The sequence below is a fragment of the Oncorhynchus tshawytscha genome, linkage group LG01, assembly GCF_018296145.1.
Source record: "Oncorhynchus tshawytscha isolate Ot180627B linkage group LG01, Otsh_v2.0, whole genome shotgun sequence".
NCBI lineage: Eukaryota > Metazoa > Chordata > Actinopteri > Salmoniformes > Salmonidae > Oncorhynchus > Oncorhynchus tshawytscha.
Window position 1 is genome coordinate 83,234,901 of NC_056429.1, and position 25,509 is coordinate 83,260,409.

Sequence of the window (25,509 nt, forward strand, 5' to 3'; positions counted from 1 at the left end):
GCCTGGGAGCAAGACATCCTGGTCCGTGACTGGGCTGGGTTTCTTCCTGTAGTCCGTGATTGACTGTAGACCCTGCCACATACCTCTTATATAACTGGCTATAACTGGTTCTCCCAAATGAGCTAGGATAAGGATTAGTAGAGTCAAAATGAACAATACCTCACAAAGGCACAAACAGAATGAACTGAACTAAATAAGGAGCTGATGAGACCAGGTGAGTAACTAATACAGGTGAAATCAATGAACAAAAATGAAAGACAGGGCTACGTTCAAGAACACAACGATCAGGGCTATGTTCAAGAACACAATGAAACAGGGCTACGTTCAAGAACACAACGATCAGGGCTACGTTCAAGAACACAACGATCAGGGCTATGTTCAAGAACACAATGAAACAGGGCTACGTTCAAGAACACAACGATCAGGGCTATGTTCAAGAACACAATGAAACAGGGCTACGTTCAAGAACACAACGAAACAGGGCTACGTTCAAGAACACAAAGAAACAGGGCTACGTTCAAGAACACAAAGAAACAGGGCTATGTTCAAGAACACAAAGGAACAGGGATACGTTCAAGAACAGAAAGAAACAGGGCTACATTCAAGAACACAATGAAACAGGGCTACGTTCAAGAACACAACGAAACAGAGCTACGTTCAAGAACACAACGAAACAGGGCTACGTTCAAGAACACAACGAAACAGAGCTACGTTCAAGAACACAACGAAACAGGGCTACGTTCAAGAACACAACGAAACAGGGCTACGTTCAAGGACACAACGAAACAGGGCTACGTTCAAGAACACAACTAAACAGGGCTACGTTCAAGAACACAAAGACAGCAACAAGAACAAATCCATCTGTTAACGAGTGTAGAGTTAAACATTTCTCAGATAGAATTACCTTTATTTTGTCACACTCATAACCCATAAGCTATTTTCTGTACGCTTGTAAATAATTATGTTGTTGTGGGTTTATTTTCTGTACGCTTGTCAATAATTATGTTGTTGTGGGTTTATTTTCTGTACGCTTGTCAATAATTATGTTGTTGTGGGTTTATTTTCTGTACGCTTGTCAATAATTATGTTGTTGTGGGTTTATTTTCTGTACGCTTGTCAATAATTATGTTGTTGTGGGTTTATTTTCTGTACGCTTGTCAATAATTATGTTGTTGTGGGTTTATTTTCTGTACGCTTGTCAATAATTATGTTGTTGTGGGTTTATTTTCTGTACGCTTGTCAATAATTATGTTGTTGTGGGTTTATTTTCTGGATAAAATCATTAAAAGGAGATAAAGTTAAGACTGTCAGCTATACTCTGGTCATTATTTGAAACTGGCTAGCCAGAGATTTAGCTAACTAGATAGCATCTAACTAAAATATTGTTTAGAAAGTTGCTTTTAGTTGCCTGGCATGATAGGTTGACATTTAATACATTCATTTTTAACTGATGGGTATATCATATTGGCTTCTGTCATGCAGAAGCTGTCGTTTTTCATAACAACAACGACAAGTTAGATGTCGGCCGAATGTTCATGATGTCACTGCGACAAACTTTCTCCAGCCTTTACTCTTGTGTAATATACACTGAGAATACAAAACATTAACAACGCTCTTTCAATGACATAGACTGACCAGGTGAATCAGGTGAAAGCTATGATCCCTTATTGATGTCATGTGTTAAATCAACTTCAATCAGTCTAGATGAAGGGGAGGAGACAGGTTAAAGAAGGATTTTTAAGCCTTGAGACAATTGAGACATGGATTGTGCCTTTCTGATGGTGAATGGGCAAGACAAAATATTTAAGTGCCTTTGAACAGTGTATGGTAGTAGGTGCCAGACGCAACGGTTTGTGTCAAGAACTGTAACGCTGCTGGGTTTTTCACGCTCAGTTTCCTGTGTATATCAATAAGGACATCCAGCCAACTTCACACAACGGTGGGAAGCATTGGAGTCAACTTGGACCAGCATCCCTGTGGAACGCCTTCGAAACCTTGTAGAGTCCATGAACTGACGAATTGAGGCTGTTTTGAGGGCGAAAGGGTGGGGGTGTGCAAATAAATATTAGGAATGTGTTCCTAATGTTTGGTATACCCAGTGTATATAGAGCACAAATAGACTTGGGACTAGATAGCTAGATAGACTAGATAACTCATCATCTGTGCTAATCACAGAAAGCTCAGGGAGACTCGTTGTTTAACCAGTGAAATTAGTTATAAAAGGTCATTGTCACACCAAATATGAACAGATCTGGGACCTGACTATAGTATCTTGTGTTTAACATCCAAATATGTCACTCCAAATATGAACAGATCTGGGACCAGGCTATAGTGTATTCTGTTGAACATCCAAATCAGGAAGCATGAATCCAATCTCTTCTTTGTTTACAACCATAATGAGAGGCACTGACATTCTCTTCTCACTGAAATTAAAGTTGTCATTTGAAATCTCATCCCTGCTCTAAGTTTTATGTGTTTGATGTTGTGTCTGTGCAACCTTCTTTCTGGCAGACTTTGTTTTTAATGCACCCAGACTCACACATTGGATATTCTGAAACATAATCAAAATAAGGCGAATCAGCTTAAACATTGCTAAATACATCTTCATGCCGTTCACTGGGTGGGTCAACTTTTATTCTTTGTGTCTGTGCAACCAACACTGGCAGACTTTGATTTTTAATAGGTGTTTCTAACGCTTACTTATTATCTGTCATATTCACAGGGTCAGCTTGACAAACAACACATCCTGTTATTTAGACCAATTCCTAATAGACCAGCTCCTGTTTGGTAAACTCAGTATATATGTCCTGTTTTTTCTGTCCACTACAGAAAACCACTATTCACTTTCACCAATTATATTCCTCTTCCTGTTTGCTGTGTGTGTGTGTGTGTGTGTATGTGTGTGTGTGTGGTAATAAAGTGTGGATTTTTGTCTCCTACGTGTCATTTCTGTCCTCTAACCAGGACCACGGGTAATTTCTGTCCTCTAACCAGGACCCCAGGACAGTTGTGCCTATAATCTAAACCGGCACCTCTTTCAGAGTCCACCACGGTGACACTCTTGAAAACTGTCCACCACTCTTTCATGTTACTGAAGCATTATTTTCCTGATGTAGCAAACTGGCTCAAATTAAGATCTTACATCTGTATACAGTATAGGGAATAGGGAGTGGGCCCTAGTTCTCTGTTACCCACTGATACAGCACATCCTCCCAGCAGTAGGCATTATGGGAGGGGAGGATCTTGACCAGATATGGAGGGGTTAAGAGGGAGGAGTGTGTGTGTTGCTGTGTGCTAATCCTGACCGGAGATGGAGAGAGTTAGAAGGTTTGTGTTTGTGTGTGAGTGCATGAGCCAGAAAGCTCAGCGTTCGTCGGCTGGGTGAAAACTGTTAGCTACTCTGACCCTCTCTAACCCTCTCTGACCCTCTCTGACAATCTCTAACCCTCTCTGACCCTCTCTAACCCTTTCTGACCCTTTCTGACTCTCTCTGACTCTTTGAGCTGGACACCACACTGGGCTCAAGGTGTCTGTCTGGACACACTGGACATCACACCCACAGAGCCTGGGTGGATTATGGTGTGGCTATACAGATATAGGATGCAGCCCAAATGGTACCCTATTCCCTACATAGAGCACTACTTTTGGTGGTAGTCTGTGATATGTGGCTGTGACCCTAGTGGACTCCGGTCAAACGTAGTGCACTATGTAGGGAATAGGGTGCCATTTGGGAGGCAAATAGAACCTCTGAGGATTACACATAGCCACATATCTCCAACAACCACCAGTCACTGTAAAACCCCTTTGTCAACAATATCCTTTCAAATCCTTCAAAGACGGACGAGGAGGAGGGATGAATAAACACGGACTACCAGACCTGGGTAGCGTTCCAAATGGCACCCTATTCCTCATAGGTCTCAGGCCAAAAGAAGTGCACTATATAGGCAATAGGGTGTCAAAGGTACATACACTTTCAAATATTATCAAAATGTTTTCAATTCTTTGAATGTTTGCTTAGCTTACTTCGAATGCCAAGTGGGCGGGGTTTGCACATTTAAGACTATTCTATTGGTTACATTGCGCCAGGCAAACTCAATCAAGCCCAGATAAAGTATTTGACATGATGTTGAATACTATTTGAACCCAGGTCTAACAGGTAGGGACGTGTTCAGAACTAGAAGCAGGTGTTTTGGTGTTTAGAAGGCTGATTGGTCTGATAGGGTTCTGAATGCCAGGGTATGGCTGAATCTGTCAGGTAAATGTGAGACTTAATGCTCCCATCTATGGCTTGACATGGTGCTAGCTAGACCTTCGTTGGGTGTATCCCAAATGGGACTCTATTCCCTTTATATAGGGCCCTGGTTTAAAAAAAGTAGTGCACTATAAAGGGAATAGGGTGCCATTTGGGACGTAGACCTTCCTTCCGCTCCGTGCCAAGATTGATAATCTCAAGCCTCTCATAAACCCTCCAATACTGCAGCCCATTACAAGGCTGTTCTAAAGCGTTCTCTCTCTCTCAGTGCCAGCAGAAATTAGGCCTCTGCAAGGTCTCTCATACCAGACTGTACTGTACATACTGCAGCTTGAAATCCTTCACCTCGGGTGAGGAATTTCTTGATTATGTCGGTGTTGTGAAGACATTGAGAGGTGTCTGCTCCTCAGAAGGAATAATCCGTTTGAACCACAGGTTGATCGTGTGGCGGGAGCCGCCCATGATTGATGGGAGAACAGGACCAACACTTAATAACCTCTATCATGCCTCGCGACCTCACGACCCTACGGTGGGTGCCAGTTTGTTTATGGGTGGTACGTCCATCCCTTTTTCCCTCCCTCCCTCCCCCACCCGCATGCCGACACGCTAACCAGTGCGCTGCCCGACCGCTGCAGAATCTCTGCTGGGGCTAATGGGCCGGACTGAGGGATTGGACTGTCAGCACGGAGCCGGGAGTCATTTTTCTTCCTTCCTGCACGGTCGTCTGAGGTAGACGTAGAGGTAGCCCCTGTGCACCCCTGGCGACGCCCTACCCCGTGCTCTCCCAATCATCTGTCAGCGGTGACGGAGCCTGCTGGAATAAGGGGGCGTGAGGGAGGAGAAGGAGGGTGTCAATTAGCCTTAGCCGTCCTGACAAACCTGTTTTTCCTCTCCACCACCACTGAGGCAGCAGCCACTGAGGCCCTGGACAACTCGGTCCCTCGTTCCTCTCTGTCACTTTGTGGGGGCTGTGGATTTGTTTCGCTGTAAATGGGTCACACACAGACACTCCATTACAATGCGCGTCTCAGTGTGTCTCAGTGTGTATGTGAGGGGACCAAGTGAGAGGAAGAGTTAGAGGAAGAAAAGAAAGAGTCCTTTGCACCTTTCATGAGAAAACGTACAAAGAGGACTTGACCTTAATCATACTATCAAATGTAAACAAATACAGTAAGCCTAGATCCATCAGTAAACATGCCAACATCTGATCAGTTAGTAGAACTGGGTTCCTGAGTGGAGCAGCAGTCTAAGGCACTGCATCTCAGTACTAGAGGCGTCACTGCAGACACCCCGGTTCAAATCCAGGCAGTATTACGACAAGCCGTGATTGGGAGTCCCATAGGGCGGTGCACAATTGGCTCAGTGCCGTCCGGGTTTGGCCGGTGTAGGCCGTCATTGTAAATAAGAATGTGTTCTTAACTGACTTGCCTAGTTAAATAAAGGTTAAATAAATGAAATAAAAATAGAAAGAGAATAAGTAAATAGTACTGGGGGAGGGATTACATTACATCATCATACTGTACTGCCTCTGAAGCCTCCTCCTCTACCCCTCTCTCACAAACCTCCTCCTCTACCCTCTCTCTCTCACAAACCTCCTTCTCTACCCCCTCTCTCACAAACCTCCTCCTCTACCCCCTCTCTCACAAACCTCCTCCTCTACCCCTCTCTCACAAACCTCCTCCTCTACCCCCTCTTTCACAAACCTCCTCCTCTACCCCCTCTCTCTCACAAACCTCCTCCTCTACCCCTCTCTCACAAACCTCCTCCTCTACCCCCTCTCTCACAAACCTCCTCCTCTACCCCCTCTCTCACAAACCTCCTCCTCTACCCCTCTCTCACAAACCTCCTCCTCTACCCTCCCTCTCTCACAAACCTCCTCCTCTACCCCTCTCTCTCACAAACCTCCTCCTCTACCCCCCCTCTCTCGCAAACCTCCTCCTCTACCCCCTCTCTCACAAACCTCCTCCTCTACCCCTCTCTCACAAACCTCCTCCTCTACCCTCTCTCTCACAAACCTCCTCCTCTACCCACTCTCTCCATCCCTCTCTCTCACAAACCTTCTCCTCTACCCTCTCTCTCACAAACCTCCTCCTCTACCCACTCTCTCCATCCCTCTCTCTCACAAATCTTCTCCTCTATCCTCTCTCTCACAAACTGCCTCTTCTACCCCTCTCTCTCACAAACCCCTTTTCTCCATCCATCTCTCTCACAAACATCCTCCTCTACCCTCTCTCTCACAAACCTCCTCCTCTACCCTCTCTCTCACAAAACTCCTCCTCTACCCCCTCGCTCTCACAAACCTCCTCCTCTACCCCCCACCCCTCTCCCTCACAAACCTCCTCCTCTACCCCTTCTCTCTCACAAACCTCCTTCTCTACCTCCCTCTCTCACAAACCTCCTCCTCTACCCCTCTCTCTCACAAACTTCCTTCTGTACCCTTCCATTCCTCTCTCTCACAAACCACCTCCGCTAGGAATGGAGTGGTGTGGTGTGACAGACCGTCATTGGCAGAAGACTGTAGAGACACACAGTCACAAGCAATTATGTGGAATGAAACGTCATACAAAGAGGATAGTTTTGAATGGATAATAAGAATGATCGGAAATAGTAGGTTAGAGTGAAAATGTACGACGCATGAATACACATCCAAGATATACAGTAACACACGGATAGAAAATAACAAGAACAGCCTTACCGTAGATTCCTGTGGATATACATGGGAAGGCCTGTGGAAAGAAAGAGAGAGATGAGGGTCAGTGCATGTTCACATTATAAAATGTACATTGTAAAATGCCAAGTACACAAAAGTATTGGTAATTTTCCATCTCTCTAGCATGGGGATAGAGAAAGTTAAGCCAGCAGGTAGTAAAATAAAACATGTCAGTTTCTATTATTCACTGACTGTCTTTAATATTGCTCTCAATTGGTGGCCTTTGAAACCATTCTACTCTGTGCTCCTTTTCATTTCCTACTAAGTACAGCACTAACATAACATACCGAATCCGTATCCCAAATGGCACCATATTCCCTTTATATAGTGCACTACTTTAGACCAGAGCCATATGGGCTCTGATAATAAGTAGAACACCATATAAGGAATAGGGTACCATTTTGGAAGCAGACACTAACATACCTTACATGTGATTTATAAAAAACTAGTTATGATGAAATCCACCACAGGCATGTAGTGATTCCAATAATACTGCATGGCACTATTCTATATAATACACTCCTAATGTGAAATGTTCCAGGGACATTATCTTGCAGAATATTACAGTATACTTTAATAGGGTTTCCCAAACTAGGCGGCGCGACCCCATGTGTGGTCGTCTGATTTGAAAATGGGGTTGCAAGAGAACATGTGCGTTTGATTTTTAGAGCCGGGGTTATGTCAGTAACCTCCAGTAGTTGTGAGATGACGTTGTAATAAACAATGCGGTTTCTGTTTTCTTCCAACAGATATGTCACAACCTTTTGAATGGTTTAATAAGATACAAAATATGCTGACCCCATCATTGAAAGATAAGTCTCTCAGGTATACGTACGTACACTACATGACCAAAAGTATGTGGACACCTGCTCGTCGAACATCTCATTCCAAAATCATGGGCATTAACATGGAATTTGTCCCCCCGTTCGCTGACATAACAGCGTCCACTCTTCTGGAAAGGCTTTCCACTAGATGTTCAAGCATTGCTGCGGGGACATGCTTCCATTCAGCCACAAGAGCATTAGTGAGATCGGGCACTGATATTGGGTAATTAGGCATGGCTAGCAGTCGGTGTTCCAATTCATCCCAAAGTTGTACGATGGGGTTGAGGTCAGGGCTCTGTGCAGGCCAGCCAAGTCTAGAATGTTATTGTATGCTGTAGTATCAAGACTTCCCTTCACTGAAATTAAAGGACCTAGCCTGAAACATAACAAACATCCCCAGACCAGCATTCCTCCTTAAATGCATTCGGACAGGTAGTGTTCTCCTGGCATCTACCAAACCCAGATTTGTCCGTCAGACTGCCAGATGGTGAAGCGTGATTCATCACTCCAGAGAATGTGTTTCCACTACTCCAGAGACCAATGGCAGCGATTGCATGGCTGTGTGCTTGATTTTATACACCCGTCAGCCAAAGGTGTGCATGAAATAGCCGAATCCACTAATTCAAAGGGGTGTTCACATACACACATAAACTCAGCAAAAAAGGAAATGGCCCTCTTTCAGGACCCTGTCTTTCAAAGATACTTTGTAAAATTCCAAATAACTTCACAAATCTTCATTGTAAAGGGTGTAAACACTGTTTCCCATGCTTGTTCAATGAACCATAAAAAATGAACGAACATGCACCTGTGGAATTAGACAGTAGGCAATTAAGGTCACAGTTATGAAAACTTAGGACACCAAAGATGCCTTTATACTGACTCTGAAAAACACCAAAATAAAGATGCCCAGGGTCCCTGCTCATCTGCGTGAACATGCCTTAGGCATTCTGCAAGGAGCCATGAGGACTGAAGATGTGGCCAGAGAAATAAATTGCGATGTCCGTACTGTGAGATGCCTAAAACAGCGCTACAGGGAGACAGGACGGACAGCTGATGGTCCTCGCAGTGGCAGACCATGTGTAACAACACCTGCACAGGATCGGTACATCCGAACATCACACCTGCCGGACAGGTACAGGATGGCAACAACAACTGCCCGAGTTACACCAGGAACGCACAATCCCTCCATCTGTGCTCACACTGTCCGCAATAGGCTGAGAGAGGTTGGACTGAAGGCTTGTAAGCCTGTTGTAAGGCAGGTCCTCACCAGACATCACCGGCAACAACGTCGCAAATGGGCACAAACTCACCGTTGCTGGACCAGACAGGACTGGCAAAAAGTGCTCTTCACTGACGAGTCGCAGTTTTGTCTCACCAGGGGTGATGGTCGGATTCGCGTTTATCATCGAAGGAATGAGCGTTACACAGAGGCCTGTACTCTGGAGCGGGATCGATTTGGAGGTGGAGGGTCCGGGACAGTCTGGGACAGTGTGTCACAGCATCATCGGACTGAGCATGTTGTCATTGCAGGCAATCTCAACGCTGTGCGTTACAGGGAAGACATCCTCCTCCCTCATGTGGTACCCTTCCTGCAGGCTCATCCTGACACGACCCTCCAGCATGACAATCCCACCAGCCATACTGCTCATTCTGTGCGTGATTTCCTGCAAGACAGGAATGTCAGTGTTCTTCCATGGCCAGTGAAGAGCCCGGATCTCAATCCCGTGGAGCACGTCTGAGACCTGTTGGATCGGAGGTTGAGGGCTAGGGCCATTTCCCCCCAGAAATGTCCAGGAACTTGCAGGTGCCTTGATGTAAGAGTGGGGTAACATCTCACAGCAAGAACTGGCAAATCTGGTGCAGTCCTTGAGGAGGAGATGCACTGCAGTACTTAATGCAGCTGGTGGCCACACCAGATACTGACGGTTACTTTTGATTTTGACCCCCCCTTTGTTCAGGGACACATTATTCCATTTCTGTTTGTCACGTCTGTGGAACTTGTTCAGTTTATGTCTCAGTTGTTGAATCCTGTTATGTTCATACAAATATTTACACGTTAAGTTTGCTGAAAATAAATGCAGTTGACAGTGAGAAGACTTTTCTTTTTTTCTGAGTTTAGATGTAGTGTATGTACTGTTTCCCACTACTATGACCACAAGCCATTAGAACAGAGTGGCGTTAAATCACACAGGGGGGTAAAGAACATCATCAAGGGGAAAATAACGAGGGAAAATAATGAAGGAAAATATATTTAAAAAACATATGTCTATATATATTTACAAAAAAATATATGGGGGATTGGAAATGATGCAGACAATTACATTGATGGAAGCAACAATCTATCTGCAGCATTAAAGCTGATCCACCCCATAAAAAAATTGAATCATTGTCTACACAGAAGCTCATAAAAAATGATTGCCTGATGTTCTTCTGAACTTCCCAATACCTTTCTGATGCATTTCAATCACTTCAATCACCATACTGGCTTCAGATTGAACTACTGTCAAAAATACTGCCAGACTGATTTGTAGTAGACTATCATAGCCCAAATTAAAAAAGTTAACATTGGCTATTGATTACATAACTTTCACATGGTGGTGTTGCGAAAAACTTTTCATATCAAAATGGGTTCGCGGGCCAAAGAAAGTATGTTTAGTTACTTTGCATAAAGTTAGTTTCAGAGCTACTGAAAAGCAATAGACAACTTAATGCACATATACCCATGCAAGTTTTCACCCACACAGATCTACTTATAAAGCACACCAGACATTGACATATTCAAAAAAGGCTGTCACAATATTGGACTAATTAATGTTGTGTGATTAAATTGAAGCCATATTGCGGCGAGACAGCGGATGTGGCCACACACACAACCACATACACACACAGACTAGCTAGTGGGGACCTAAGGGGAACAGTAGATCAGCACTGTGGTGGATCCAAAGGTACATCTCTCTGCATAGTAATTATACTCATGAATATCATAATGAAAAAATGAATCAGATTGATCTGTCCCGGGAGCCAGAGCTCTCTCTCGCGCGCACACACACACACACACACACACACACACACACACACCCAACAGCCCACCCAACAGCCCACCCACCCACCAGCCTGTATTTCTGTCTGTCTGTCTACCTATATATCCACCAAATATCAGATTGAGTTTCCACTCATTGATGTTCCAGGATGTTACCACAAGGACTGGACATTACCACGAGGACTGGACGTTACCACGAGGACTGGATGTTACCGCGAGGACTGGACGTTACCACGAGGACTGGATGTTACCACGGGGACTGGACGTTACCACGAGGACTGGATGTTACCACGAGGACTGGACGTTACCACGAGGACTGGATGTTACCACGAGGACTGGACGTTACCACGAGGACTGGACGTTACCACGAGGACTGGATGTTACCACGAGGACTGGATGTTACCACGAGGACTGGATGTTACCACGAGGACTGGACGTTACCACGAGGACTGGACGTTACCACGAGGACTGGACGTTACCACGAAGACTGGACATTACCACGAGGACTGGATGTTACCACGAGGACTGGACGTTACCACGAGGACTGGACGTTACCATGAGGACTGGACGTTACCACGAGGACTGGATGTTACCACGAGGACTGGACGTTACCACGAGGACTGGACGTTACCATGAGGACTGGACGTTACCACGAGGACTGGATGTTACCACGAGGACTGGACGTTACCACGAGGACTGGACGTTACCACGAGGACTGGACGTTACCACGAGGACTGGACTTTACCACGAGGACTGGACTTTACCACGAGGACTGGACGTTACCACAAGGACTGGACGTTACCACAAGGACTTTGGAACTGATGGACTATGCTACATATCAAATATATCAGCACCATAGCTACCAAAGTCAGACACAATCTCTCTCTCTCTCTCTCTCTGTCTCTCTGTCTCTCTGTCTCTCTCTCTGGCTCTCTCTTTCTGGCTCTCTGTCTCTCTCTCTGTCTCTCTCTCTCTCTCTGGCTCTCTTTCTGTCTCTGTCTCTCTCTTTCTGTCTCTCTGTCTCTCTCTCTGGCTCTCTGTCTCTCTGTCTCTCTTTCACTGTCTCTCTCTTTCTCTCTTTCTGTCTCTCTGTCTCTCTCTCTCTGGCTCTCTGTCTCTGTCTTTCTGTCTAAACAACAGGTGTAGACTAACAGTGAAATGCCTACTTATGGGCCCTTCCCAGTAGAAAAATAGGGAAATCATAACAGGAGGAATAAATACACAATGAGTAATGATACCTAGGCCATAGGGTAGCCTAGTGGTTAGCGCGTTGGACTAGTAACCAGAAGGTTGCAAGTTCAAACCCCCGAGCTGACAAGGTACAAATCTATTGTTCTGCCCTTGAACAGGCAGTTAACCCACTGTTCTTAGGCTGTCATTGAAAATAAGAATTTGTTCTTAACTGACTTGCCTAGTTAAATAAAGGTAAAATAAATCAAATAAAATACAGGTTACCAGTACTGAGTCAATGTGCAAAATGGGATAGATAATAAACAGTAGCAACAGAAGCATATGTGATGAGTCAAAACATTTAGTGCAAAGAAGGTCAATGCAGATAGTCCGGTTTACTAATGGTTAACTATATAACTAACTATTTAGCAATCTTATTGCTTGGGGGTAAAAGCTGCTGTTCAGGATCCTGTTGGTTCCAGACTTGGTGCGTCGGTACCGCTTGCCGTGCGATAGCAGAGACTATGACTTGGGTGGGTGGAGTCTTTGATGCAGTCAGACAAGATGCCCTCAAGGGTGCAGCTGTAGAACTTTTTGAGGATCTGAGGGTCCATCCCGAATCTTTTCAGCCTCCTGAGGGGGAAGAGGCGTTGTCGTGCCCTCTTCACGACTGTGATGTAGACACCAAGGAACTTGAAGCTCTCAACCTGCTCCACTACAGCCCCGTCGATGTGGATGGGGGCGTGCTCGGCCTTCCGTTTCCTGTTGTCCACGATCAGCTCCTTTTTTTCTTGCTGACGTTATTGGATTGGAGCATAACTGATATTTATGACTGTACTTTTCTAAAAGATTATACAAAGTATCCAGTACTTTGCTACAGTAGACATATTATTCAAACATGGCTTTACAGCTGAAAATAGATTCAGTACTCTTTACTTCTCACTCTCTCTCTCTCTCTCTCTCTGTCTCTCTCTCTCTCTCTCTCTCTCTCTCTCTCTCTCTCTCTCTCTCTCTCTCTCTCTCGCTCTCTCTCTCTCGCTTTCCCTCTCTCGCTTTCCCTCTATTTTTTCCCTATCAAACTTTGCCTCCCTCCCTCCCTCCCTCCCTCCCTCCCTCCACTTCTGTGGCCAAGTACATTATGATCCATAGGGCCTTCTGTATGTCTTCCCCATTCCACATTCATCTTAGAAAGTATATTAATACATTTAATAAACAGTAAAGAGAAAATATTTTTTCAAAAGCTCCCATTTGTCTTTAAAAGCAGCTGAATACGTGCTTTACTTCTTCCATTCATCAACAGGCGTGGCCACTATACAGTAATATAATAGAATGACAAATGGATTAGGGCCATTTCACCACAATTTACAGAACACAGTGAGATTAATATAGAGCTCTAGAAGAGTAGTAAGAATTCAAGAATAACACCCATTGTAAGCGCTGAAATCACTCTGTGTAAGAACTTAGTTGGCCTAAATAAATCACTCGGTGTTGGAACTTAATTGGCCTAAATAAATCAATCTGTGAAGAGCTAAATTGGTCTAAATAACAGGATGTGTTGTTTGTCAAGCTGACCCTGTGAATATGACAGATAATAAGTAAGCGTTAGAAACACCTATTAAAAATCAAAGTCTGCCAGTGTTGGTTGCACAGACACAAAGAATAAAAGTTGACCCACCCAGTGAACGGCATGAAGATGTATTTAGCAATGTTTAAGCTGATTCGCCTTATTTTGATTATGTTTCAGAATATCCAATGTGTGAGTCTGGGTGCATTAAAAACAAAGTCTGCCAGAAAGAAGGTTGCACAGACACAACATCAAACACATAAAACTTAGAGCAGGGATGAGATTTCAAATGACAACTTTAATTTCAGTGAGAAGAGAATGTCAGTGCCTCTCATTATGGTTGTAAACAAAGAAGAGATTGGATTCATGCTTCCTGATTTGGATGTTCAACAGAATACACTATAGCCTGGTCCCAGATCTGTTCATATTTGGAGTGACTTATTTGGATGTTAAACACAAGATACTATAGTCAGGTACCAGATCTGTTGATATTTGGTGTGACAATGACCTTTTATAAATCCTTATCTAATTTCACTGGTTAAACAATGAGTCTCCCTGAGCTTTCTTTGATTAGCACAGATGATGAGTTATCTAGTCTATCTAGCTATCTAGTCCCAAGTCTATTTGTGCTCTATATACACTGGGTATACCAAACATTAGGAACACATTCCTAATAGGAGTTGCAACCCCCCTCTCTTTTTACCCTCAAAAGAGACTAAATTTGTTGGGGCATGGACTCTACAAGGTTTGAAAAGCGTTCCACAGGGATGCTGGCCCATGTTGAAGTTGTGTGAAGTTTGCTGGATGTCCTTTGGGTGGTGGACCGCTCTTGATACACTGGGAAACTGTTGAGCGTGAAAAACCCAGCAGCGTTGCAGTTATTGACGCAAACCGTTGCGTCTGGCACCTACTACCATACCCTGTTCAAAGGCACTTAAATATTTTGTCTTGCCCATTCACCATCAGAATGGCACAATCCATGTCTCAATTGTCTCAAGGATTAAAAATGCTTCTTTAACCTGTCTCCTCCCCTTCATCTAGACTGATTGAAGTTGATTTAACTGGTGACATCAATAAGGGATCATAGCTTTCACCTGGATTCACCTGGTCAGTCTTAATGTTTTGTATCCTCAGTGTATATAGCCAACTCCCATGTTCTTTCGGCATTACGATGACTATAGGAGTTGGCAAGCCTCAAAATATATCTCGGACCATCGGGCCATTGGGGCTTGTATGGCTTGTATAGCTTCTGTCTGGATTTCAACCTCATCTCCTTTATTTTCTGGCTTTTGTGAAACTGTCTCTGTTTTTATCCAGTGGCACCCTTTTCCCTATTCCCTAAATAGTGCATTAATTTACTAGTACATTAATAAATAGTGTATTACTTTACTAGTGTATTAATAAATAGTGCATTACCTTACTAGTACATTATTAAATAGTGCATTACTTTACTAGTGCATTACTTTACTAGTGCATTAATAAATAGTGCATTACTTTACTAGTGCATTACTTTACTAGTGCATTACTTTACTAGTGCATTAATATACCGTGCATTACTTTACTGGTCATTAGTAAATAGTGCATTACTTTACTAGTGCATTAATAAATAGTGCATAACTTTACTAGTGCATTAATAAACAGTGCATTACCTTACTAGTACATTATTAAATAGTGCATTACTTTACTAGTGCATTAATATATTGTGCATTACTTTACTGGTCATTAGTAAATAGTGCATTACTTTACTAGTCATTAATAAATAGTGCATTACGTTACTAGTGCATTAATAAATAGTGCATTACTTTACTAGTCATTAATAAATAGTGCATTACTTTCCTAGTGCATTAATACATAGTGCATTACTTTACAAGTGCATTAATAAATAGTGCATAACTTTACTAGTACATTAATAAATAGTGCATTACCATACTAGTACATTATTAAATAGTGCATTACTTTACTAGTGCATTAATATATTGTGCATTACTTTACTGGTCATTAGTAAATAGTGCATTACGTTACTAGTGCATTAATAAATAGTGTATTACTTTACTAGTGTATTAATAAATAGTGCATTACCTTACTAGTACATTATTAAATAGTGCATTACTTTACTAGTGCATTACTTTACTAGTGCATTAATAAATAGTGCATTACTTTACTAGTGCATTACTTTACTAGTGCATTACTTTACTAGTGCATTAATATACCGTGCATTACTTTACTGGTCATTAGTAAATAGTGCATTACTTTACTAGTGCATTAATAAATAGTGCATAACTTTACTAGTGCATTAATAAACAGTGCATTACCTTACTAGTACATTATTAAATAGTGCATTACTTTACTAGTGCATTAATATATTGTGCATTACTTTACTGGTCATTAGTAAATAGTGCATTACTTTACTAGTCATTAATAAATAGTGCATTACGTTACTAGTGCATTAATAAATAGTGCATTACTTTACTAGTCATTAATAAATAGTGCATTACTTTCCTAGTGCATTAATACATAGTGCATTACTTTACAAGTGCATTAATAAATAGTGCATAACTTTACTAGTACATTAATAAATAGTGCATTACCATACTAGTACATTATTAAATAGTGCATTACTTTACTAGTGCATTAATATATTGTGCATTACTTTACTGGTCATTAGTAAATAGTGCATTACGTTACTAGTGCATTAATAAATAGTGCATTACTTTACTAGTGCATTAATAAATAGTGCATTACGTTACTAGTGCATTAATAAATAGTGCATTACTTTACTAGTGCATTAATAAATAGTGCATTACTTTACTAGTGCATTAATAAATAGTGCATTACAAGGGCTGCCCAATGGGACCTGGTCAAAAGTAGTGCACTACACATAGGGAATATGGTGCTATTTGGAACGCATCATTGCTATTGTTATTTCTCAGGCTGTAGTTCTGGGTGTCAAGGTGGATATCTCTTCAGAGGTTACCCACTGTACAAAGGCGTCAGTTCAACGTCTAGTTTTTATTTACATTTGGTTGTGTTCTCAACTAACGTGAATTCAACATTAAATCAACAAAACATTCACTGATTCAATGTCGTCACATTTTTTGTTGTTGCAATGGTGGAAACAACGTGGATTCAACCAATTTTTGCCTAGTGGGTGATGTGATTTAAATCTTTACAGAAACCGTTGACCTTTACCAGACGAGAGTCTCCGTCTGACACAAACAGACAGATGATGCATGGAAAATAAAAGCACAACCATTTTTAGTCACTCTCCCCTGTTTAGACCTGGTCCCAGATCTGTTTGTGCTGTATTGTCGTCATGGCATGACAACGACCATAAGAGTTGGCTTTACAGAACAAACAGATCACTGAGCATGTTGTTGGTAGGCAAACTGACTTGGTATTAAAGACTGATTTAGTTTCCAGCATGAAGGACCATGAAAAAAACATCACCTAGACATGAGTGGACTCTGAATAATGAGATGGCAGTTTAGACTAAAGACAAGATAACATGTCTGTGTTGGCACAATCTCAGACAAAACCATATCTAAAAACATCAAGAATCAGTAACTACTGCAATCACTCATCTGGAATCCACTTGATCCTTAACCTAGTTTAACCACAGTAAATCTGTCGCTTTCCAGCTCTTCTCTGGATTCATTCTGCATTACACTTTTGAGACATTCATAAAAAAGGACTTAAGGCTCATCCCGCCATCAGGAATCCATTTGATATTTTTACGGAGTATCATATCATATCGAGTGTCTGATGGAAAAAATCTTCATCTTCAGTCAAGATGAGCAGCAATCGGCAGGCCCTTGGTCTCAATTCTTCAGAGTAAATTGAAGTGGGCTGACTGATCATGCTGATCTAGAGTCAGAAGTCGTCCCAAACGGCATGCTATATAGTGCTCTGATCAAAAGTAATGCACTACATATCTAATAGGCTGCCATTTGGGACCCAGATTCAATCATTATTATCCTCTGCCTGCTAAAAGGACTGAAGTGTCAATCTCTGAAGTTGAACTTCAGCTCGGCTAACATCATCAGAAACCTTGACACATCCGCAGGAAGGAAACGTACTCGACACTCACTCACTCACACACACACACACACACACACACACACACACACACACACACACACACACACACACACACACACACACACACACACACACACACACACACACACACACACACACACACACACACACACACACTCATGACCAGTGGTGATGACACAGTATCAGCATAATGAATTACACCTCATTTTGTTAGTTGTCTGTCTGATCCATTAAAGAGTATTGATCTCTCTCAGGTTGAAGAGTGAGGAGAGAATGCATTAGGTAATCACTTTTACGGGACGTTGTAAAGTGCCCCTGATCTCACACACTGACACCTCTGTGAATGTGTCACAAATGACGCCCTACTACCTATATATAGTGCACTACTTTTGACCGAAGCCCATAGGGTTCCTGTCAAAAGTACTGCACTAGAAAGGGACTCGGTTGCTATTTAGGAAGCAACCTGTGACATATGCAGTCACATCCTACTTACCGGCTCAAAGCCCTGCTTACTGCCAGAAGGGAGGGGAAATAAAAACATCATAAAAATATGTCAGAAAGACGAGTTGCTTGGAGGCTTGATTCACGTCTGGCACGAGGCTTTTATTTTGCCCATAAATCAGTCAATGGATGCAGTCAAATATTGTAGTAGAAAATGTATGAATCTGGAGTGCAGCTCTGAGTATTAACAACCTCACTGGTGATCAATACCCTGTAAACATCTTGAGGCTTAGCTGCTATTTTCTAAAATGACAAACATTGTTACCATCTATTCTCAAAAAAGGAACCTTTATGAAAAGAAGAACATCTGTTGTTAGATTTTTAAGTCGACAAGTTATTTGGTGAGCCATTGAGAAAGCAGCAAGCCCAGTAAGCACCACACTATACATTCACTGTTCAGTACATACCGTACAATCACTGTGATCATGTACTGTATTACCAAGACTGAGTATTTAGCTACACCTGCAATAACATTTGCTACATATGTGTACGTGACCAATCAAATTTGATTTGATTTGATCATCAGTGTTGAGTTCTTTCCATGTTTACATTCAACTAGAGCTGTACTTGAGGTCATTTGTGCCTCAGTTGGCAGAGCAATGCCACAGGTTGTGGGTTTGATTTCCGCTGGGGATACCCATACATACAATTGATAAAACCCTCATCTAAATGGCATTTATTATTATCGGTCCTGCTTTAAACAAAGTGAAACTTATGAAGGCTTCATAAACTGGATATGTCACACAGTTATGACACTATTATTTCCCATATTGTTTTGTGTGTTATTATATTGTGTGTTATTATATTGTGTGTTATTGTATTGTGTTATTGTATTGTGTTATTATATTGTGTGTTATTGTATTGTGTGTTATTATATTGTGTGTTATTATATTGTGTGTTATTGTATTGTATGTTATTATATTGTGTGTTATTATATTGTATGTTATTGTATTGTGTTATTATATTGTGTTATTATATTGTGTGTTATTGTATTGTGTTATTATATTGTGTGTTATTGTATTGTATGTTATTGTATTGTGTTATTATATTTTGTGTTATTGTATTGTGTTATTATATTGTGTGTTATTGTATTGTGTGTTATTATATTGTGTGTTATTGTATTGTGTTATTTTATTGTGTTATTATATTGTGTGTTATTATAGTGTGTGTTATTGTATTGTGTGTTATTGTATTGTGTGTTATTTTATTGTGTGTTGTTATATTGTGTGTTATTATATTATGTGTTACTGTATTGTGTGTTATTATATTGTGTGTTATTATATTGTGTGTTATTATATTGTGTGTTATTGTATTGTATGTTATTATATTGTGTGTTATTATATTGTGTGTTATTATAGTGTGTGTTATTGCATTGTGTGTTATTATACTGTGTGTTATTATATTGTGTGTTATTGTATTGTGTAATTATAGTATGTGTTATTATAGTGTGTGTTATTGTATTGTGTGTTATTATATTGTGTTATTATATTGTGTGTTATTATAGTGTGTCTTATTGTATTGTGTGTTATTGTATTGTGTGTTATTATAGTGTGTTATTATATTGTGTGTTATTATAGTGTGTGTTATTGTATTGTGTTATTATATTATGTGTTATTATAGTGTGTGTTATTATATTGTGTGTTATTGTATTGTGTGTTATTATATTGTGTTATTATAGTGTGTGTTATTGTATTGTGTGTTATTGTATTGTGTGTTATTATATTGTGTGTTATTGTATTGTGTGTTATTGTATTGTGTGTTATTTTATTGTGTGTTGTTATATTGTGTGTTATTATATTATGTGTTACTGTATTGTGTGTTATTATATTGTGTGTTATTATATTGTGTGTTATTGTATTGTATGTTATTATATTGTGTGTTATTATATTGTGTGTTATTATAGTGTGTGTTATTGCATTGTGTGTTATTATACTGTGTGTTATTATATTGTGTGTTATTGTATTGTGTAATTATATTATGTGTTATTATAGTGTGTGTTATTGTATTGTGTGTTATTATATTGTGTTATTATATTGTGTGTTATTATAGTGTGTCTTATTGTATTGTGTGTTATTGTATTGTGTGTTATTATAGTGTGTTATTATATTGTGTGTTATTATAGTGTGTGTTATTGTATTGTGTTATTATATTATGTGTTATTATAGTGTGTGTTATTATATTGTGTGTTATTGTATTGTGTGTTATTATATTGTGTTATTATAGTGTGTGTTATTGTATTGTGTGTTATTGTATTGTGTGTTATTATATTGTGTGTTATTGTATTGTGTGTTATTGTATTGTGTGTTATTGTATTGTGTTATTATATTGTGTGTTATTGTATTGTATGTTATTATATTGTGTGTTATTATATTGTGTGTTATTGTATTGTGTTATTATATTGTGTGTTATTGTATTGTGTTATTATATTGTGTGTTATTGTATTGTGTGTTATTATATTGTGTGTTATTATATTGTGTGTTATTGTATTGTATGTTATTATATTGTGTGTTATTATATTGTGTTTTATTGTATTGTATGTTATTGTATTGTGTTATTATATTGTGTGTTATTGTATTGTGTTATTATATTGTGTGTTATTGTATTGTGTGTTATTATATTGTTTGTTATTGTATTGTGTTATTTTATTGTGTTATTGTATTGTGTGTTATTGTATTGTGTGTTATTATATTGTGTGTTGTTATATTGTGTGTTATTATATTATGTGTTACTGTATTGTGTGTTATTATATTGTGTGTTATTGTATTGTGTGTTATTATATTGTGTGTTATTATAGTGTGTGTTATTGTATTGTGTGTTATTATATTGTGTGTTATTATAGTGTGTGTTATTATATTGTGTGTTATTATAGTGTGTGTTATTATAGTGTGTGTTATTATATTGTGTATTATTGTATTGTGTGTTATTGTATTGTGTGTTATTATATTGTGTGTTATTATATTGTGTGTTATTATATTGTGTGTTATTATATTGTGTTATTATATTGTGTTATTATAGTGTGTGTTATTATATTGTGTGTTATTGTATTGTGTGTTATTGTATTGTGTGTTATTGTATTGTGTGTTATTATATTGTGTGTTATTATATTGCGTGTTATTATATTGTGTGTTATTATATTGTGTTATTATATTGTGTGTTATTATATTGTGTTATTATATTGTGTGTTATTATATTGTGTGTTATTATATTGTGTGTTATTGTATTGTGTGTTATTATATTGTGTGTTATTATATTGTGTGTTATTATATTGTGTTTTATTATATTGTGTGTTATTATATTGTGTTTTATTGTATTGTGTGTTATTATATTGTGTGTTATTATATTGTGTGTTATTATATTGTGTGTTATTATATTGTGTGTTATTATATTGTGTTTTATTGTATTGTATGTTAAAGAACACCCCGCTAAAGCCAAAGAACACTGTTATTATATTGTGTGTTATTATATTGTGTGTTATTATATTGTGTTATTATATTGTGTTATTATAGTGTGTGTTATTATATTGTGTGTTATTATATTGTGTGTTATTATATTGTGTGTTATTATATTGTGTTTTATTATATTGTGTGTTATTATATTGTGTTTTATTGTATTGTGTTATTATATTATGTGTTATTATAGTGTGTGTTATTGTATTGTGTGTTATTATATTGTGTTATTATATTGTGTGTTATTATAGTGTGTGTTATTGTATTGTGTGTTATTGTATTGTGTGTTATTATAATGTGTTATTATATTGTGTGTTATTAGTGTGTGTTATTGTATTGTGTTATTATATTATGTGTTATTATAGTGTGTGTTATTATATTGTGTGTTATTGTATTGTGTGTTATTATATTGTGTTATTATATTGTGTGTTATTATAGTGTGTGTTATTGTATTTTGTGTTATTGTATTGTGTTATTATATTGTGTGTTATTGTATTGTGTGTTATTATATTGTGTGTTATTGTATTGTGTTATTTTATTGTGTTATTATATTGTGTGTTATTATATTGTGTGTTATTATAGTGTGTGTTATTGTATTGTGTGTTATTGTATTGTGTGTTATTTTATTGTGTGTTGTTATATTGTGTGTTATTATATTATGTGTTACTGTATTGTGTGTTATTATATTGTGTTATTATATTGTGTGTTATTGTATTGTATGTTATTATATTGTGTGTTATTATATTGTGTGTTATTATAGTGTGTGTTATTGTATTGTGTGTTATTATACTGTGTGTTATTATATTGTGTGTTATTGTATTGTGTAATTATATTATGTGTTATTATAGTGTGTGTTATTGTATTGTGTGTTATTATATTGTGTTATTATATTGTGTGTTATTATAGTGTGTCCTATTGTATTGTGTGTTATTGTATTGTGTGTTATTATAGTGTGTTATTATATTGTGTGTTATTATAGTGTGTGTTATTGTATTGTGTTATTATATTATGTGTTATTATAGTGTGTGTTATTATATTGTGTGTTATTGTATTGTGTGTTATTATATTGTGTTATTATAGTGTGTGTTATTGTATTGTGTGTTATTGTATTGTGTGTTATTATATTGTGTGTTATTGTATTGTGTGTTATTGTATTGTGTGTTATTGTATTGTGTTATTATATTGTGTGTTATTGTATTGTATGTTATTATATTGTGTGTTATTATATTGTGTGTTATTGTATTGTGTTATTATATTGTGTGTTATTGTATTGTGTTATTATATTGTGTGTTATTGTATTGTGTGTTATTATATTGTGTGTTATTATATTGTGTGTTATTGTATTGTATGTTATTATATTGTGTGTTATTATATTGTGTTTTATTGTATTGTATGTTATTGTATTGTGTTATTATATTGTGTGTTATTGTATTGTGTTATTATATTGTGTGTTATTGTATTGTGTGTTATTATATTGTGTGTTATTGTATTGTGTTATTTTATTGTGTTATTGTATTGTGTGTTATTGTATTGTGTGTTATTATATTGTGTGTTGTTATATTGTGTGTTATTATATTATGTGTTACTGTATTGTGTGTTATTATATTGTGTTATCATATTGTGTGTTATTATATTGTGTGTTATTGTATTGTATGTTATTATATTGTGTGTTATTATATTGTGTGTTATTATAGTGTGTGTTATTGTATTGTGTGTTATTATACTGCGTGTTATTATATTGTGTGTTATTGTATTGTGTTATTATATTATGTGTTATTATAGTGTGTGTTATTGTATTGTGTGTTATTATATTGTGTTATTATATTGTGTGTTATTATAGTGTGTGTTATTGTATTGTGTGTTATTATAGTGTGTTATTATATTGTGTGTTATTAGTGTGTGTTATTGTATTGTGTTATTATATTATGTGTTATTATAGTGTGTGTTATTATATTGTGTGTTATTGTATTGTGTGTTATTATATTGTGTTATTATATTGTGTGTTATTATAGTGTGTGTTATTGTATTGTGTGTTATTGTATTGTGTGTTATTATATTGTGTGTTATTGTATTGTGTGTTATTGTATTGTGTTATTATATTGTGTGTTATTATATTGTGTGTTATTGTATTGTGTGTTATTGTATTGTGTGTTATTATATTGTGTGTTATTATAGTGTGTGTTATTGTATTGTGTGTTATTATATTGTGTGTTATTATAGTGTGTGTTATTATATTGTGTGTTATTATAGTGTGTGTTATTATAGTGTGTGTTATTATATTGTGTGTTATTACATTGTGTTATTATATTGTGTTATTATAGTGTGTGTTATTATATTGTGTGTTATTATATTGTGTGTTATTATATTGTGTGTTATTGTATTGTGTGTTATTATATTGTGTGTTATTATATTGTGTGTTATTATATTGTGTTTTATTATATTGTGTGTTATTATATTGTGTTTTATTGTATTGTGTGTTATTATATTGTGTGTTATTATATTGTGTTTTATTGTATTGTATGTTAAAGAACACCCCGCTAAAGCCAAAGAACACTGTTATTATATTGTGTGTTATTATATTGTGTGTTATTATATTGTGTTATTATATTGTGTTATTATAGTGTGTGTTATTATATTGTGTGTTATTATATTGTGTGTTATTGTATTGTGTGTTATTATATTGTGTGTTATTATATTGTGTTTTATTATATTGTGTTATTATATTGTGTTTTATTGTATTGTGTGTTATTATATTGTGTGTTATTATATTGTGTGTTATTATATTGTGTTTTATTATATTGTGTGTTATTATATTGTGTTTTATTGTATTGTGTGTTATTATATTGTGTGTTATTATAGTGTGTGTTATTATATTGTGTGTTATTATATTGTGTGTTATTATAGTGTGTGTTATTACATTGTGTGTTATTATATTGTGTGTTATTATATTGTGTGTTATTATATTGTGTTTTATTGTATTGTATGTTAAAGAACACCCCGCTAAAGCCAAAGAACACTCCGTAATGTTCACAACTACATATACTTTGAACTCGCGAAAAGTGGGAGGTGTGGTCAAGAAACACTGGCATATTTTATCATCGGACCCAGCTTTGCCGGCTGAATTTAAAAATCCACCACGTATTGTGTATAGGAGAGGTCGCAATTTACGCGATAAATTGGTTCATGCCAACTGCCAGCCACAAAAGAAAATCAGCCAGACCCTTTTACGCCCTCTACCAAATGGTAGCTATAAATGCAGAGGATGCGTACAGTGCAACAATATGATGAAGTGTGAATATTTCTGCCACCCACACACAGGAAATTGGTTCCAAATAAATGGCATTATTACGTGTTCCACCACCCATGTTATTTACATTATTAAATGTCCACGTGGGCTCTGTTATGTCGGTAAAACCACCCGCTCTCTCAAACAGAGAATTGGTGAACATAAAAGTTAAATCAGGAGAAACGACAGGGATTATCCAGTTGCAGTACATTTCAATGACCTGAAGCATGACATTTCCACCTTTAGATTTTGTGAAATAGTGAAGGTTAAGATATCAGACAGGGGAGGTGACATTAATAATACTCTGAGTAGAAGGGAATGTTTTGGGATTTTCACCCTCCAGACATTATTTCCTAAAGGACTGAATGATGAAATGCCTATGTATGTTATGTTGTGAATTTGAACATGAATTATGTGCCTATTTAAGATTTCTCTGTTTTTCGTATGATGTACCCAATGACTAATGTAAACTTGCTATGTCCTCATTGTGATTTTACAGACGTGTTTCATACATCTTATTGATACACTTTTGTAATATTTATGAAATGCATATTGATACATTTGGGAGCACTTATTTGTTTTTCCCTTTGCCTACAACCCCATTCGATGTGTAGAACGGATGTGGGAGGGGCTAAGTCTACATAAGGATGCACATTT

The 25,509-nt window shown here is 37.8% G+C and overlaps 1 protein-coding gene across 1 annotated transcript in view; it reads right to left on the reverse strand.

Moving 5' to 3' along the window:
- The window catches only part of macrod2 (mono-ADP ribosylhydrolase 2), a 1,261,723-nt gene that overhangs the window by 277,236 nt on the left and 958,978 nt on the right, over positions 1-25,509 (reverse strand). Inside the window, exon 7 of the mRNA XM_042326660.1 lies at positions 6,948-6,978. Coding sequence (XP_042182594.1) covers positions 6,948-6,978 — 31 coding nt within the window. The remainder of the gene's footprint in view (positions 1-6,947; positions 6,979-25,509) is intronic.